Source organism: Rousettus aegyptiacus, unplaced genomic scaffold (genome assembly GCF_014176215.1).
Source record: "Rousettus aegyptiacus isolate mRouAeg1 unplaced genomic scaffold, mRouAeg1.p scaffold_m13_p_13, whole genome shotgun sequence".
In the NCBI taxonomy this organism is placed as follows: Eukaryota; Metazoa; Chordata; class Mammalia; order Chiroptera; family Pteropodidae; genus Rousettus; species Rousettus aegyptiacus.
Genome location: NW_023416288.1, coordinates 67,696,051 through 67,715,364, shown reverse-complemented (window position 1 = coordinate 67,715,364; position 19,314 = coordinate 67,696,051). Strand labels below are relative to the sequence as shown.

The 19,314-nt window shown below is 36.1% G+C and overlaps 1 protein-coding gene across 6 annotated transcripts in view; it reads left to right on the top strand.

Moving 5' to 3' along the window:
* Nucleotides 1-17,556, top strand: part of PTPRZ1 (protein tyrosine phosphatase receptor type Z1) — a 162,961-nt gene extending 145,405 nt beyond the window's left edge. For all 6 annotated transcript variants that reach the window (XM_016125176.2, XM_016125175.2, XM_016125174.2 and 3 more), the window contains 12 exons: nt 1,190-1,324; nt 1,884-2,018; nt 3,134-3,297; nt 5,587-5,722; nt 6,741-6,887; nt 10,086-10,179; nt 10,498-10,571; nt 11,574-11,702; nt 12,604-12,750; nt 13,613-13,755; nt 14,967-15,102; nt 16,679-17,556. In XM_016125176.2, coding sequence (XP_015980662.2) covers nt 1,190-1,324; nt 1,884-2,018; nt 3,134-3,297; nt 5,587-5,722; nt 6,741-6,887; nt 10,086-10,179; nt 10,498-10,571; nt 11,574-11,702; nt 12,604-12,750; nt 13,613-13,755; nt 14,967-15,102; nt 16,679-16,819 — 1,581 coding nt within the window. In that variant the 3' untranslated portion in view covers nt 16,820-17,556. The remainder of the gene's footprint in view (nt 1-1,189; nt 1,325-1,883; nt 2,019-3,133; nt 3,298-5,586; nt 5,723-6,740; nt 6,888-10,085; nt 10,180-10,497; nt 10,572-11,573; nt 11,703-12,603; nt 12,751-13,612; nt 13,756-14,966; nt 15,103-16,678) is intronic.
* Nucleotides 17,557-19,314: the final 1,758 nt, after the last annotated feature.

The following is a 19,314-nucleotide window of genomic DNA, read 5'->3' as shown; positions in this document are numbered from 1 at the left end:
TATTATATTTGGTTTATCTCCTACATGAGAGAGGGATTCGGGCTGGGAATGTATGTTCAACATAGAATATATATATATATATATATATATATATATATATATATATATATTCAGATAGGTTTATAATTCCTTACATGTGAAAGGCAGGACCAGTGCTTATTTTGAGTGGCCCAGAGCTTCCAGCACATTGTTGTATAGATAGTAGATGATCAATAAATGCTGACCAAAAAATTTTCCAAGTGGTGCTAGCTAAAAGTGATTAGTAAACCAGTTAACAGCCTTTACAATCATGGGCACCCCTAGGACACCCCAACTTTGTGGAACTTACTGGAGCTCACCAGGGACAGCAGGACACTGACTGATTTACTGGCTTTTCACTATGGTCAGTTAAATGTCAGAGCAGCTCCATTATTTTCCTGATACTGATCTAGCCGCCTTTAGGTCTTTGCTATGTGGAACATGGATTCAAAGATGTTAGTACCAAATATAAGTATACACTGGGTTCATTAAAGGCAACTGCTTCACGCTTCCAGCAGAGGCAAAGTATGTGTCATATAAAACTCATGCTTTGGAGTCAGAACTGGTTTTGAATCCCAGCCCTGGGCACTTGCTGGATTTGGGAGCTTGGAAAGCTACTTAACTCCTCTAAGCTGCAGTCCTCATCTCCAAATCAGGAATGATGCTTTCATTTTGCATCTACATTAAGAATTAGAATTAAAATTTATAAAACATCTTGGCCAACAATAGGTGCTCAGTTATGGATAATTATTAATGATTAGCATTGCTGCATTCCGCCAAAGAGGAAAAAGAGACAATACTAAAGTTTTCTTAACTGTTGTAGACAGCTGAGCCCCAATGTCTGAAACACATTTCAAAGCAGCACAATTAAAGATCGGATATCAAGCATAGTACACAGACTTAGAAATTGTACCTGGACTAAAGGTGCATAGAATTGTCATTGTACCAAAACAAACAGAACCCTGTTTTTTTTTTCCCAACAAAAAATATAAAGAGTTGCTATATTTGTTAGTACTATTGAGTTTCTCTAGTAGTAGAATAGTTGCAAGTTTGTTTTTGATGATTTTCTTTTAAAGAAAGAAAAGGTGCTGACCTTAAAAACTTAAGTCTTAGATGGTTAAAATGGCATACAAATCACTTAGTAAGAAACGTTTGTCATTTGTTTCCTCAGGGTTACAACAGACCAAAAGCTTACATTGCTGCCCAAGGTCCCCTGAAATCCACAGCTGAAGATTTCTGGAGAATGATATGGGAGCATAATGTGGAAGTTATCGTCATGATAACAAACCTCGTGGAGAAAGGAAGGGTATGTCATCCCCAAAATAACCATTAAAGGTGCTTTTAATTGCTTTCAATAGAGTCAGCATTAGGAAGCAGCAGAACTCCTGACTGTGAGAGCTAGGCAGGATTCCTTTCTGGTAAGTATGCTAGCTAAAGGAAAACTGTTAATGTTTTAGGTCAAAACTTTTCACTATAAATCAAGTTATCTGCTATTTAAATACATTCTTCATACTGTGAGGAAAAGTAAATGGAGCTCATTGAAAAGTAGTGTAGGGTGAACTAAATTTTAATTCAGAAGAGCTGTATTCCAGTGCCGGTTCTATAGTGACTCGGTCCATCTGGCCATACTTTTCTCATCTGAAAGTGAGAAGTTTGGACCATATCGTTTCAAGTCTCTTTCAGTTTTGTGATTCTATCCCTGGTCTCCTCTACAGCTAATCTGCAATAACTTAGAAAAGAAAGAAATATTTAAAAGAATGAGAGAGCCCATTCAGGTCACATCTCAGACCTTTATATACTTCAAGGATGACTTGTATACTGCTCATTGGCAATATGGAAATAACATCTTGCTTTCTCTATTGCAGAGAAAATGTGACCAGTACTGGCCTGTTGATGGCAGCGAAGAGTATGGGAACTTTCTGGTCACTCAGAAGAGTGTTCAAATGCTTGCCTATTATACTGTAAGGACTTTTACCCTAAGAAACACAAAGATAAAAAAGGTGAGTTCACATATGATGGAGATCATCAATTGAGCAATACATATGGTTCTTTTTCAAATGAATAGATGGCATAACCAAGACATGGTAAAACACACAGACACACACACACACACATACACACACAGACACAGACACACACACACACACACAATTAAAGGCATTAAGAGTCCGTATCCCACCCATGCCTCAATCCCAGAGGTTTCTTTTTAGTTTTTAAATGCCAGCCATTGCTCTGGAGCTAGATTGGTCATGGTGCCGATGGTTGCAGGGGATGTGGTGCACAAATGAAAACCTCTGTCCCGTGTGACAACTGCACATCTAACTAAAAATAGTGGAGAATGACATTAGGGGAGGAAAAAAAAATTAACTTTGATGTATTAATCAATGTTCTCCAGAGAAACAGAACTAACAGGACATATATATAGATGGATAGATCCATGTAGATTGTATAAAGGTATAAATGTAGATGATATAGATAGATTAGATATGGATATGGATACGGATACAGATGCAGATACGGATACGGATATAGATATGGATATGGATAGAGATAGAGATGGGGTTGATAAAGAGATGGAGCTATTATTGATTTTAAGGAATTGCTCAAGAAATTGTGGACCTTACAAATTAGAAATCTGTAAGGCAGGCCAGCAGCCTGGATATTCAAGTGAGAGTTGATGTTGCAGTCCTGTGTCCAAATTTATTAGAACCAGCTGGCTGAAAATTCAGGCAGGGTTTCTATTTTGCAGTCTTGAGGAGAATCCCTTTTTCTTCAGGAATGCTCAGTCTTTGTTCTTTAGGCTTTCAATTAATTGAATGAGGCCCACTCACATTATGGGGCATAATCTGCTTTACTCAAAGTCGACTAATTCAAATGTCAATCACGTCTTAAAAATATCTTGACAGCAACATCTGGTATGACTACTATTTGACCAAACCACAGACCACCATAGCCTAGCCAAGTCAACACGTAAAATTAACCATCACAAGTGACAACGTACATTTATTTTTTTTGCTTCATCATGGACTGCCAACATCAAGCTATGAATCCTGAGCTTAAGAACCCCATGTGTGTTGGTGCGTATTCCTGTTATTAGCTGTCTGGTCTCTTTCAGGGCTCCCAGAAAGGAAGACCCAGTGGGCGTGTGGTTACGCAGTACCACTACACACAGTGGCCTGACATGGGAGTGCCAGAGTACTCGCTGCCGGTGCTGACCTTTGTGAGAAAGGCATCCCATGCCAAGCGCCATGCAGTGGGGCCCGTTGTTGTTCATTGCAGGTGAGTCTCAGAGATGGGTTTCTAAACCCATAGAACTAGTATTCTAATAAAAAAGAAATCAAAAGTCCCCCCAAAAAACTGAGAATTAATCTACCATATGATCTGGTGATCCCTCTATTGGGTACTTACCCCAAAGACTTGAAAACTCATATTTGAAAAGATATTTTCACACCAATGTTCATAGCAGCATTATTCACAGTGGGCAGGACATGGAAGCAACCAAAGTGTCCTACGATAGATGATTGGCTAAAGAAGCTGTGGTGCATATATACACTGGAATATTACTCAGCCATAAGAAGAGATGAAATATTGCCCTTTGCAACAACATGGATAGACCTCCAAATAATTATAGTGAAATAAGCCAGACAGAAAAAGTTGAAAACCACATGATATCACTTATATGTTGGATATAAACCTAAAAGCAACAAATGAATAGGACAAACAAACAGAGACTCATGGACATGAACTGTAGACTAATGGTTACCAGAGGGGAGGGTGTCAAGGAGGAGGGGGAAGGTAGATAGGGTAAAGTAGGTCAAATATGTGGTGACAGAAATCTAACTATGGGAGTTGAACACACAGTGTAAATATATATGCTTTACTGTTAAAATGTACAGCTGAAACTTATTGGATTTTGTCAACCAATGTCACCATAAAAAATTAATTAATAAAAAAATTAAGAATTAAAAATTAAAAAAAGGAAATCAATGGAACAAAGGTTTTGCCAAAATGAGACCAATTTTATAAAGTAATTTCATGAAGAGGATGAAATTATGTGCCCATTTTTATAAGGACTGATCATCAGGAAATGGGTATGCCAGACTCAGAATTTGATTGCTGAATGTTTTAAAGCACCAGGTATTTCTCTGATATTTATTATTCTATTTAGTTATTGAATTGAATTTTAATTTGTTACTATGTGAGGTAGGCAGAACAATGTTTTGTCATTAAATTAACATTTATACAGTACAATGCTGTGGGATAAAAATACTCGAAGTGCAACTCCTGTTCTTAGGACTTAATAGTCTATTGTAGGGTTATTATGCTAGTTTATGTGAGAGAAACCAAAGTATACAGAGTGTGAGAAATTTGACAAAATACTTTTAAGTTCTTTCCAAACAGTTTGGAATCAGAACCCCTTTCTCATATTCTTGGGTTCTTTCTGATATATCATATTGACTGTGTTATCTATTCATTGTTGCCCAAGTTATTTTAATTGCCAGGACTGGGTTAATGATAAGAAATAATGATGTATCAAAGAAAGAAGAAATAATAGGTTAGGGGTTTAATATTTTTCATTTAAAATAAATGTAACAGTTAATGTTTACTGAGTTCTGATTCCATGCCAAACTTTATAACCACAAAAATCAAATTCATTTCTATGTGCTGTTTTGTCAAAGTAGTTTCTATGTTTTTATAGAACCAAGTATTTCCCTTTGATATACACCTTATTTGATGTATTCTAATTACCTGTTCAGTAGTTATCCTCAGACAAAGTCTGAGAGACCTATTTTGAGTTCTTTTTTTATCTGTTAGACTAAAGATAAGCTGAAGGAAAAAGGATGCAAGAAAAATAGCTCTGAAGGTCAGCAATTGTTCCTTAGCAAATGGAGAAGGACCAAAGTATAGTGCAGAGCAGGTGCTAATTTCCACTCTAACATTTTCTACTGTCAGAGCATCTGGAAAAAAAAAAAAAAAGAACCCATAAAACCTTACCTAGGAGTTCTGTCCCTCTGGTAGTCTTTGAAGAAGTCAATAGATAATGGCCCTTTAGAAATGACTGAAGTTATGCTTTATTCCCCACAATCTCACTGAAATATTTTCAGCTGCAAGCCTTATCAAATTCTTTTTTCCCATTAATGTGGAAACCTTTACAAACATGTCTACTTGGCAATACAGACCCAGGGACCTTTGCTTTTCAGAGTTTGGTGAAGCTGATGTTTTCATTTTTCTCAGACAAATTTCTATTTGCTATGCTCTGATACATACTATTTTCATTGTATAATATAAAATGAATAATAATTGTTGAAAATAAAAATCTCCAGTGGAAATAGGTTGTTTTACAGTTTGACCCATAACCAAATATAAAAGAAAGAAACTCTTTGTTACTAGAAGCATCATGCTTAACAACTAAACTGCTTACCGTTTTGGATCTCTAATTATATATTATGTGGCTTATTTGCTTGGGGAAGGAAAATATTTTCATTCACAAGGCAACTAGTAGTGACCTATCCTAAGATTTATTTTTTGCTCGACACTGAAATAGTGTTTTCTTTGCATTCTCTTTAGTGCTGGAGTCGGAAGAACAGGCACATATATTGTGCTAGACAGTATGTTGCAGCAAATTCAACACGAAGGAACTGTCAACATATTTGGCTTCTTAAAACACATTCGTTCACAAAGAAACTATTTGGTGCAAACAGAGGTATGAAAAATTGAATAATTTTATTCACCTAAGGGTTGGGAACGTCACTAAAATGCTAAAGCGCGATAGACCAATATTTGTTTTACCAGGTATAGGAGGACTGCCATAATAAAGTACTACAAACTGGGTAGTTTTTAACAACAGAAGTGTATTGCCTCATTGTTCGGGAGGATAGAAGGCCAAAATCAAGGTATTGGCAGGGCCCTGCTCCCTCTGAACCCTCTCAGGAAGGACTCTTGTCTTTTTGGGCTTCTGTTAGCCCCATGAGGTCCTCGGAGGTAGCAGCATCCAATCTCTGCCTGTGTCTTCACATGGCCGTCTTCTCATTGAAAATTTGGACAAATTTTCCTCTCCTTATAAGGACACTAGTCAATATGTCATTCTAACTAATTATATCTGCAATGACCCTGTTTACAAAAAAGGCTACATTCCTAAGGTACTGGGGTTAGGGCTTCAACAGATTTTTTGGGGGGACACAGTTCAACCCATAATACCAGGTAATTATATATAACTTATAAATGGGCCAGCTAAATTTTGTCTATTTTGTGACCAAATGGAGAATATATTTAAAATAACACTGGTGAGAGAGAAGATTCAGAAAATGAGTAAGCAGATCAATCAATACTCATTTCTGCCAGCAAAATCCTCAAGTTTTTCCCACACATAATAAATGAATGGATTCATTTTCATATTTAAATGATATGAATTACACTCAAATTATATCCTTTTTTAGGCCCATATCCTTTACCTTTCTATGACACAATATATCTGCATTTGTTTTAACTATGTCTAAATAAAAATGAATTTAAATTGAAAATTATGACAGCAGCTTAAAAGCAAACAGAAACATATGACTAGCATTTAAACCAAACTAAACCAAACTTCATTATATGTAAAAGAGAAGATAACAATTAAAAACTGTATAGACAGTTGTCTGCCAGTGGAAGATACTTCTTTTATATGTAGATGTACATAAGGAAAACCGGAAGTCATATTCCTTATTGTTGTGTTTTTCCAGGAACAGTATGTCTTCATTCATGATGCACTGGTTGAGGCCATTCTTAGTAAAGAGACTGAGGTGCCAGACAGTCACATTCATGCCTATGTCAATGCGCTCCTCATTCCTGGACCAACGGGCAAAACGAAGCTAGAGAAACAATTCAAGGTGAGTCCTCTTTGAAGCCTCTTGGATGTTGCCACAGAACTGAATGTTCCTGCATCTTCTCATTTGAGTCGACAAGGCCACGCAGATGGGTTGAGAGCACTGTTGGCACAGTGGCTCGTATTGTTCTTAACAACAAGCAACGGAGCCACGTGGTAAATTTCAAGGAGAACCTTAAATTTGAATGGCAAGAAGAAAAGTTCTCAGGAACCCTAGACTAACTTTTATAAATGCAGACTTGGTCTGGGAAAGGAGGGCACAGAGTCTAACAGAATGAACAGGCAGAACTTATAATGCAGACGGTACAAGTGCTCTTTTTACTTTGAAAAAAACCAGACCACTCAACCACAAGTGCTATGGCTCAGGCTGTTCATGCTACTCTTTGGGAAAAAATCTACCTCACTTGAAGCCCCTGAACTAGAATAGGCCAAACCACAACAATAGCTTCTTCAGCCCAGTTTCTCCCACTAACCCTGTCATGAGGCGGTGAGCTAGAGAGGAGAGCATGTTTTGTTCAATATTGTTCCTCCTGCAGCCTTAGATGTCTGACACCCAGAAATCAGTCGGCAAAGATTTAGAAAGCAGATGTTACCGGACCTGCCAGCTAGGGTAGGGGCATTTGCAGAATCATGGCATTTCAGATGAATGGAGGCTCTGTTATTTTGCTCTATGTTATTTTTTTTTTATTAAATTTATTGAGGTGACATTGGCTAATAAAATTACATCGGTTTCAGGTGTACAATTCAATAATACATCATATGTATATTGCATTGTGTATTTGCCACTCAGAGTTAAATTTCCTTCTGTCACCATGTATTTGACCCCCTTTACCCTTATCTACCTCCCCCCGCCGCCCCCCGCTCTTTCTGTCTGGTAGCCACTATAATGTTGTCTGTGTCCATGAGTCTCTGTTTCTTTGTCACGTTTGTTTGTTGCTTTCAGTTTTATATCCCACATATAAGTGAAATCATGTGGTTTTCAACTTTTCTGACTTATTTCAGTCAGCATGATAATCTCAAGATCTGACCATATTGTTAAAAGTGGCAGTATTTCATCTTTTCTTATGGCTAATACTCGATTGTGTATATATATATTCTATACTAACCCTTCTCAGAATTCCTAGAGAAACAGGGCCAATTTCTGCAAAAGGAATATCTAGGAAGAATTCAGCATACCCTGGAAAAACCCAGGGGAGTCGACAGACCTTGAGATTTCAGTATTCTTTCTCCTCTCCCCCCTTGGCCAATAAAATGGAAGATGACAGCACTATGAATCACCTGGACGTTTTGCCTTCTCAGTCAGCACCTTCTATGCTTTTGGAGGAGTAAGAGAAGATTAGGGGTGAATGCTGAACTTAGAACCTGCTATCAGGAAAACATAAATGTTAATCAAGCTTATCTGTGTCATAAAGGAGTACTTTAAGGAAAGAAAAAGTGCACTGTTCACTTTCCAGAAACAGATAATAAAGAAATGTAAAACATTAACATTAAGTTGCTAGGATAGCTTTCCCCTAAATTAAAACACACACACACACACACACACACACACACACACACACACACATACATATATATGTATGTGTATATATATATACATACATAACACACATATATATGTATATATGTGTCACCCATTTTTAACAGAATTCTCATTTAAATATGATTTGTCCTCTACATAGTTACTTAAGAGAATTGGTATGGCTTACACTGGATAACCCAGGATTAAAATGAAAATATCAACTATTAGGTCAGAATCCAATTAAAAAGAGATTTGACTTTCTTGTTAACATCATAACTAGGGAATAGTAGGGTGTGTGTGTGTGTGTGTGTGTGTGTGTGTGTGTGTGTGTACCATCATATAAGGAAGATATTCAAGTTTATCCATAAAAATTTCTTTGAAATAAATTGCATATCTATTTATTCAACAAATATTTACCAGACACCTATGAGATGCCAGCCTTTGGTATTCGATTCTGATTTTAAAATTAATATAGAAAAGGCAAGAGCCAAAAATATCCAAAGCAATACTGAAAAATAAGGAATAAGGAATAGAAATTTGTTGTACTATATATGAAAGACTTATTATGCAGATACAATAATTAATATTTAAAAACAGACATGCCAGAGGAACCATGCACATGTGGAGATTGTTTTGTGATAGATATAACATTACAAATTACTAAAGAAAGGATGAACTAATCAATAAATTATATTGGCACAATCTCTATGTGGAAACAAGTAAAATTAGGTGCCTACTGCACTTTACATACTAAAATTATTTGAGATAGATTAAGTATCTTAAGGTGAAAGCACAGTTTTATAACTGTTATAAGGAAATATCTTTCAAGGACTTCAGGGTAAAGAAGGACTTTTTAACTAAAAACATAATTTACAAAAATTTTAAGGAAAACCTTAAAAATTGAGTGTAAATGTTTGTGATTAAAGAGAACAAAGACATTTGTAACTTTTAAACAGTGTAGATTTACATTTAAGACATCAAAATCCCCTACAAATTAATAAATGACAGTGAAGAAGAAATATGAGAAGGCAATCATCAAAGAAGAAATTTAAATGGCTAAAGAACACTTAAGTTCCCCATCTCACAATAATTAAGGAAATGCATATCAAAATCACGATATAGCATTTTTCATCTATCAGACAGTCAAAACTTAAACACCGATGATGACTTCCAGTTCTCTATAGAAACCCTCACGTGTGCATGTGCAGAAATATACCAGCAACATTGATTGCTACAAAGATTGACATACCAAAACATTGGAAATATCCTGAACATTTACTAATTGGGGAAGAGATAAAAAGCAAATAGATTACTAAAATAATGAATAAAATTCAACTGTATGCATATATATGAACACATACATCATGCAGTTTACCTCCTGACTGCAGTGTGAGATTTAAGTAGGAGAAATGGTGGGCACACACCTACAGAGATAGCCGTGAAAAAGAACTCACCAATGCTGATGTCCAACTTGAGAGCAAGTGTTCTCTGTTTCTTACAACTTTCTAGGTGTAAAACATATTTGTGCCAAGGAGTTCCCTAAAACAAGGTTTAGTTCAAAGAATTCCTAGAAAATTAGTCAGATATATTTATACTCAGGATCTTAACTTGGTTGGGCTGTGTGTGCATGTGTGAGTATTTAAGTCACTTAAATGAAATAATTTTCCTTTGACTCTTTCTCAGCTCCTGAGTCAGTCAAATATACAGCAGAGTGACTATTCTACAGCCCTAAAGCAATGCAACAGAGAAAAGAATAGAACTTCTTCCATCATCCCTGGTAGGTTGAATCCTAATATAGGAAGAACTTTTTTCTTGTATAATAGAAGGCTTGTAAGTAATTTGACAATATTTGTACATTTTAGGACAAAAGTAATATGCTCATATTTGTCTAATTATGCCTGCTAAAGTAACTGTATAAAAGGACCCTCAAACCCTGAAGTCTCATCTAAAAATGCAAAATACATAGAAAAAATAGCTCAAAGGTCAAAGACACTCAACTTGAGAAACTCAGCTATGCTTTGCAACTTGTGTGTGTTGGGTGGGGCGGTAGTACTATGAGCACAATAAGGTTTACCATGAATGTTCTGTGTTCCAGTGGAGAGATCAAGGGTTGGCATTTCGTCCCTGAGTGGGGAAGGCACAGACTACATTAATGCCTCCTACATCATGGTAAGTCAGAGAAGTCACTGAGGAGACTGCCTGCAAACTTGTGTTACCAACACCAAAAACAGAGTGGTTTTGGTGCTTCAGACTGGCTGCAGATGTGGGTAGCACCACTTGTGGATATACCTCAGGTCTGACACCCGCAGACCCACAACCCACAGTAGCAATAGATGACGGCATTCTTTGATGTTTTTGTGTGTGCTGGGACTGGAGAAATCTCAAGCAAGGCAAAGATTCAGGAACCAAACACCATTCAGGACTGATGAGTAGATTAAAAAACAAACAAACAAACAAACATAAACTCACTCATCGAAGTGGGGGTGTCTGGACACCAAAGGTGTCCTTTTGGCATTCTGCCATTAGGACTTGTGGAAAGTGAGAAATATAAATTCTCCTTTATTTTTTTAACTTAATTTTATTATTAGTTTCAAGTTTACAGTACATTGGGTACACATTTATGTAGTTTATAAAACAATCCTCCTAATTGCTCTTTCTCCTCTCTGGCTCTCCACCTAGCCTTCATATTACTGCTGATTATATTCCCTCTGCCATGCTTCCCATCCCCGTGACCATCTATCAACTACTAATTCATACTTCTTTAATCCTTCACCCCTTTCTCCCAGCCCTCTCTGGCCATCACCAAATTGTCCTCTATATTTGTATAAATTCTCCTTTAGGAGACGTGGTCCACAAGTCATTTCGATAAGCCCATTCCTAGAACTGATAGCTGTGTAAACAGGCACATCTTTTAACTTCTTAAGCTTCCTTTTAATCATCTATAAAATGGGTATTACCATATACCCATTTTATATACCATAATACTGCTATGAGGAATAAATGACTTAAAGAGAAGAAAATGCTTAGTATTATACCCGGCATATAGGAAATACCCCCTAAACATTGACTGGAGTAATCACATTATTTATGAACATAGTCTGAAAAGAAATGTTTTCTGAATGTTTATGATCACGTATCAGGGTTCCATCTATCTTTTATTCCATTTTGTAGGGTTATTATCAGAGCAATGAATTCATCATCACCCAGCATCCCCTTCTCCACACCATCAAGGATTTCTGGAGGATGATATGGGACCATAATGCCCAGCTGGTAGTTATGCTTCCTGACGGTCAAAACATGGTAAGTTCCTCAAGTCACTTTTAGTGCTTTCCTTATGGGGGAAATATCAGGTCGCAACAGCCAGAAGTCCAGCAGACAAACAAATAATGTTTTTCAACTAATAAACTGTCATCAAAATTGCACCTTGTCTACTATTGGGCTTGGTTTGGTTATGCAACCTTCTAGGTATGAACTTGTTAAACAACAGTTTTAAATAAGAGTAGGTTAAAATTAATTTAAATTAAGTATTTTGTGACACTGCCTAAGAAAATTAGAATCATAATCATGAATGAAGTCAGTTCATATGCTTCTATATTTTTTAATAAATATATTAATTTATTTATAAATAAATAATAAGTTTTATATTAATAAAACTTATTAAGATATTTAGAGATTCCCTTAGCTTAAGAAGATGTATAGAAGACTAATTTGGAATAAAGTGAACTCCTAATATAGAAAGAACTTTTTTAGTTTCAGAAAATCACAGATACCCTATTCTCCTTTTCATATGTATGTGGAAGATCCCTCAAATAAAACCAAATTAATATTTTATTTAGGCTTTACACATATACTTTGAGATTCATTTCTTGTCCATAAAGTTATACTGATTATTCAAAATGATGTTGGAAATTGCTGAGCTCTTAAAATCATTTGATTTTTCTCTACTCAGTTATCAATTATAGAAGCAGCAACTAATCTTTGTTATTGATAAGCTAAGAAAGCAAAATAAAGCAATAGTGTGGGTCCTTAAGTTTTGTTCTGCAGATCAATCAGTTTAAGATACAAGATTTTAAAACTATACTTTGAATTTCAAAGAAAAATTTGAGTTGAATTTTCTGTGGCAACCAGATTTCATTTCACAGTCTGACTTAGTAGACATTTTATTAAAATCTAGAATTTTCTTTGGTTTTTAATCCTCCAGGCGGAAGATGAATTTGTTTATTGGCCAAATAAAGATGAGCCTATAAATTGTGAAAGCTTTAAGGTCACTCTTATGGCTGAAGAACACAAATGTCTGTCTAATGAAGAGAAACTTTTAATTCAAGATTTCATCTTAGAAGCTACACAGGTATGTATACAATTTAAATGATACTTTTCATCTTAAGCACATATTAAGTATATCTTCATTTAAGGATCTTTCCTACTAATAAAAAGAAAGAATCTGATTCCTTACAAATTGAGACAGGTTACCCAAATAATAAATTCTACTTTACTTATCACTTTCATTTTCAAATTCTTATAGAATCATTAAACAATTAGTCATCGCTAACTATATAATTCTGACTTCTACACACACAGAAAATCAAAGATTTCTCTTTTACTTCAGAACAGTTACTGATAGAATTTAAAGTGAAAGTAAACATAGTAAAGAAAATTCATCAATCCTAATTCTTATGTGTTGAAACAAGTATGTATCCTGGATTCACCCAAGTAAAATAGAAAACATTACCTACTAAACAAACTCATTTCTATCTAGCAATGTACAATGATTTGATAAGTGAAGAAATGCTTTAAAAATGTGCAGTGCAATGAACTAGAATTGTTTTACTAAGCTTGATTATTACCTGAGTAATGCTAGTATTTGAAGCGTAGTCTCTGCTATTTTAAAAATAAATTTTAACACTGAAGATTTTTTTTTTAAGTTTAAATTTAATGGCACAAACATATCTTTGGTACCTACTTTCATGGTTTGATTGGCATGATAATCCCAAAAAAAAGGCTGATTGTTAGAATAAAAAAGAGGTGCACCTATAAATGACAGATGTGGCATCACAGCAATTTCTTCCTTCTGTGAAGGAGGTGGGCTGCTCACCTGTCCATGCCTGCCCTGTGGTTTTACTACCTTCCTGTGATTCCTATTTTCCTCAATTATTCTACTCACTAACCAATTGGATTCTTCTAAAAACATTATTTTTGCTTTCTTCTGACAGGATGATTATGTACTTGAAGTAAGACATTTTCAGTGTCCCAAATGGCCAAATCCAGATAGCCCCATTAGCAAAACTTTTGAACTTATAAGTATTATCAAAGAAGAAGCTGCCAGCAGGGATGGGCCCATGATTGTTCACGATGAGTAAGTTCTACCTTTCAAATCATTTCACATCTTAGCGACTCCAGGTGTATGTATATTTCTGTTGTCTTTATACTAACCTAAGGGTCTGCAAAGACCAGCTATGTTGATTCAACCAGGGTGGATTATCTGTTTCTTATGGGCAAGGTTAACAGAATATTTTTTTAATTATTATTATTTCTCCGCAACTCCATTTGAAAGTGGGCAGTGTTGCAGGAAGTGACACCCACTGGAGGAAATCAGACGCTTAGACAACTTTGTTAGAGGAAGAAGAATTTATTAGCCAGTGTAGTACGTGGGGCTTAACAGAACCAGAGCAGGAGCTCCCCTTGGTTAGATCTCTTACAGTTTATATACCTTTGCAGTGTCCGTGTAAGGAGCACGTGATTCCCTTGTCTGAGGTTTTACGTGCACCTGATGACTTGGGATGGGGTGGGGGAGTTTCAGGTGGGGGCTGCAAGGGGGAAGGAATTTCCAAACCACTAGTCTTACCTATTTACAGGTCATTTGTCTTGTAGATGTCGTAAGAGTTTCCAGAAGGCTATTTAGAGATTTATAGGATGTGGCTAATCTGTGACCTGCTGAGTCGGTCATTTCTGCAAGCACTTTCCATTACATTTTCCAGATGCCTCCTCTCCTCTCTTAGCAAGGGGTACATGATCACAAGAATGTTCTAGCATTGTATGCTGAGAACATTTTGAGTGATGATTCAGCTTTAGCACTTTGATTTTTACAGGTGCTAACCGGAAGAGACATTTTTCAGCCATTGACTTCTTGGGACAGGAGTAAAATTGATTATTTTTAATTTACCAGAAATAAGAATCTTTATCCAATAGATCTTTCCAAGTGTCTGTTATGAACAAATAAAAATGCATATGCTGGAATTATATGTTATATATATCACATAGGATGCATGTTATATAAATATATTATAACCTTAGATCATTTTGATTTATTGCCAGCTCCTTTCATAGTACAAAAATAACAAATGCATAAGCAAATATTAATCTTTTGTAAAGTATCCCATTACTAATATCGTGAACACTTGTTTCAAATTAAATCATAGTTACAGGTGCAGTGAAGTAAAGAGAGGCGATTCATTAAACATTTTAATGTTCTTACTGCAAAGTTGTCAAGACCACATGCTCTGTAAGTTCTAATTGTGAAAGTTTGATGCCTCTAAATGGAGTCGTGTCCCTTCCCTTTGCTTCAAGGCATGGAGGAGTGACAGCAGGAACTTTCTGTGCTCTGACAACCCTTCTGCACCAACTAGAAAAAGAAAATTCCATGGATGTTTACCAGGTAGCCAAGATGATCAACTTGATGAGGCCAGGAGTCTTTACTGACATTGTAAGTAATAAAGCAGTGAACCAGACTTTCACTCTTAGAGAACTGCTTACTTTAATCATTTAATCATATATCAGTAAAAAAAAAAAATCACGTCGACTGATAACACTAGCATGTAGATTTCTAGCTGACTTACAAGTTATTCTGTCCATAATCTATAGAACTGGAACAATAAACCATAAAAATTTAAAGTTTATCTTCCAGAAAATTTTAAATCTCATGTGTGCCTTTTTGTGAGACTTATTGTAATTCTGAAAAATATCCTCAATAGAAGCACCAACTACTCTGATTTATCCAACAAAATAAAGTTATTTCCCTGGGATTAAAGTCCTGCCTAATGCAGAGAACAGTCAGAAGACAGACCTTAAAGCCTTAAACGTTTGAAATTTTTACTTTTTTGTCAAGTTGAATTTAATTTCTGAAGTTAATAACAGCTAATTCTTGGGTACTTTTAGAAAGAAAGAGGAAGTTAAACAATCAAAAAGAAACATAGCACATCTGGAGAAATTAGTCTCAATTCTAAAAATAATTCAGACGTTTTTATTATTGTAGAAATATAGACTGACAAGACAATAGGGAACTTAGTGCAAAAGCCCTAATGGAAGAAACTTGCATGGGTGTAGAGTAAATAGATAGAAGCTCATCTTCTGCTCCCTGGTCTTGTATGTATATGAGACGTATCAAAGGTTCGTCTTCAGAGCTCCAGCCCAAAGCAGTAGACCAGAGTGCGAGGTAACCCTTACACACCTGCACTTCAGAGGTGCCCCTATTAAAAGTCTCATTCAGGTCAGCTGAGTTGTATCCAGCTTCTCCTGTGTGAAGCTGCCCTCTAGAGATTGAATTTTCACTCATTTCATGAATGCATTCAAGGAGGCACCACTTCACATGTGGTCCTAAAGATTTTCCACTATGTCACTAGCTAGTCACCCACTCACACGCTCTGCAACTGCCTTTCCCCATCCTCCATTACACAAATTGGCATGTGTAAGAGGAAAACTATGTTATTCTTCAGTGTGTCTCCACTGTGAGACCACAGTAGGACACACACTCACCTTTGCTCAAAGCAGAACTTCGGACTAGTCAGGCGGGCGAAGTGTAAAGAATACTTGGTAAACGGTGGATCTTGCGAAAGGTTTGCCTTCTGCATGAGTCCCTTAGCTGACAATGCTGTCCTTTCTGAGGCCTCTCTGTAAATAGACAGACCTAATTGATTTCATAACAACTGGAGAAAGGAGAATGAGTAACCTCTATGTAGGTTACAGGTGCCTAGTGCCACAAATGGATAAATCAGAAGCAGAACACTGTCATATCACCCTCTGATTCCATGAAGTAAATAAAAAGAATGGAGTGCTTGCCATAGGCAAATGTACATGGGCCAATTTTCTAGGACAATGACTGTTGACTGATTGAAAAGGTACTTTAATCAGGAGACATTACTATAGATTGTATGCCTCTGCTGAGTGTAACACAATGCCCTTCCACCAACAGTCCTGAAGTGTAACCAATATATTCTTTCTGTTTCCAAATGCATGCCTTCATCAAGTTTTCTATTTGTAATCTTCCATTCTCTATTCTCTAGGAGCAGTATCAGTTTCTCTATAAAGCAGTCCTCAGCCTTGTGAGCACGAGGCAGGAAGAGAATCCATCCACCTCTCTGGACAGTAATGGTGCAGCATTGCCTGATGGAAATATAGCTGAGAGCTTAGAGTCTTTAGTTTAACAGAAAGGAGTGAAGAAAGTTCATATCTGAGCATTATTTTCCTCTTTAAAATATTAGACAGGAAAATCAGTTCAGTCTTTCTGTTATCTGTTTTCTTCCCATCACCTGACAGTAACTTTCATGACAGGATTCTGCTGCCAAATTTATATCATTAACAATGTGTGCCTTTTTGTAAAACTTCTTGTAATTCACTTATTGTGTTTAAACTAAAATGATTGAATTTTACAGTATTTCTAAGAATGGAATTATGGTGTTTTTTTTTATTGACTTTAACAGAAATCTTCAATTTATAGATATTAGTAATACCAAACTACAGAAACATGTTTGTTTTTAGTGTCAAATTTTTAGATGTATTTGTAGCATTCATCAGGTTTGCTAGAAATATAACTTTTAACATAGTAGACTGTAAATAAAATTCTCTCTTCCCTATGATATTCAACATTTTACAACTGTAGTATTCACCTAAAGTAGAAATAATATGAAATAATATGATACTTACTGTAAATACTGCTCTAGTGTTTCCATGGACCAAATTTATATTTATAATTGTAGATTTTTATATTTTACTACTGAGTAAGTTTTCTAGTTCTGTGTAATTGTTTAGTTTAATGATATAGTTCATTATCTGGTCTTACTTTCTAAGTCTTCTGCTATTATTTCATGTTATCTCGACAATTAACTCTGTGTTAGCATGTAATTTTAACTTTTATGGAAAATAAAAAATATTTGTTTTGAAAGAAGATGTTTTTATGAAAATAACATCTTACCCAACATTGTTTAAATGGTTTTTATCCATGGCATTGCAAAAATAAATATAAATATTGCCATCAATTTGCATTTGCCTGTGGAGTGTTGTGCTGGGGCATGTGTAACAGCAAATTATGGACGTGGGTCCTGCTGGGATAATGGAAATGAAGAAAAGGTTGATGCGATGGGACAGTGTATAGATATAGAGCTGTGATTCCCAAACCGTGCATTGAGGCACACAGGGATGTCACAAAATTTTACATTTTTGAGGATAACACAGTGATATGTACTGACACTACACAACTACTACTGACATAATTACTTAATAGACAGAATGATTGCATATTTCTTTTGGCTGAACAGAGCTGTGAAATGTTACTGAGAAGCTAAGGGCACTATGTACCACGAAATGTTGAGAAATTTGAATTTAGAACCAAGCTGGGAATTGGAACTAGGCAGATTTGCCAGTCAGAGACAAGCTAAGCTGGACTGGAAGGCAGGTAGATAAATAGACAAGGGCCTTGAGGTCATAAATGTCAGGTTGGACAAAGGTAAGAAGTATTACGCTAAGGCAAATTGTCAGGATCCAAAAGCTGCATGGAGCTGAAGTGCAGGAAAACAGGGAATTGTGGGTAAGAAGCCTACTTTGATAGTGGAAGCCGACCCCTGCCTCAGCCAGGAGTGTTTTATAACTCTGCCTGAAGAGGGCACTATTTCCCAAGAATGTCCAGCATAGGGCCTGAAGCAGGAGACCAGGAAAAGTTTCATTTAAACCGGTGGTTCTCAGAGTATGGTCCCCAGACCAGCAGTGTCAGCAAAACCTGGGAACTTGTTAGAAATGCAAATCCTGGATTCCGCTCTCAGACCTACCACACAAGAAACTCAGGTCGGGGTTCGGCAATCTAACTCGTCTTCAAGTTTGAGAACCACTGCTCTTTAGCAACAATTCAGGGAGCCTCCAGTTTCCTCAAGCAATATCAGGAGGTTTTTTTGTTTGTTTGTTTGTTTTTGGTTTCTTTTTGTTTGTTTTTTTTACTAAATTCTTAAATTAGAACCAAAGTTCATTAGCTCCTTTTTTTGAAGCTTTATTTTTAAAGCAATGGTCATGAAGAGATGGGAAACGAGAAATAGAAAAATAGGAAATAGGAAAAAAATAGTAGAGTGTCACAAATCACAAAATGTAGAAGCATTACTCTGCAAGGTAAAAAAAATCCTGGGTGTGCTCCTTTCTCATCCTGCCAGGGAGGAAGGCACAAGGTTAATTTTGATTCCTTGATTGCTTTCCTAACCTAGTCCTAGTCCTGCTGTTTTATAGTTTTGTTTCCCCATAACCCACAAAGTCTAATTGTAAGCTGACGTGAACCAGAAGTATGTAGCCTTAATTATTTTATTTTTCCCTTAGCATTTGTCTCAAGAAAAAATAGCCTTTGAAGGAAGAAGGAATTTTTTTTTCCCCTTTATTGTTATTTATTAGTGATGTGTCCTGTAGAATCTCTTTCAAGAGAAAGTAATTATGCAAGTAACATGTATAATAATTAGGCATTTTATAGATTCTAATAAATATACCCCAAAACCAATAACAAAGACAATTCCTATCAGATAGAGCAATCTTTCCTCATCCGTTAACCCTTAACTCTGAGATAGTAATCAACTATGAGGGAAGTGAAAACAAATGAAGCCTGGTAACTCAGTCGGGTAGGTCTTACTCAATTATTTATTTCCATTACCAAAATTTTATTCATTGTGCA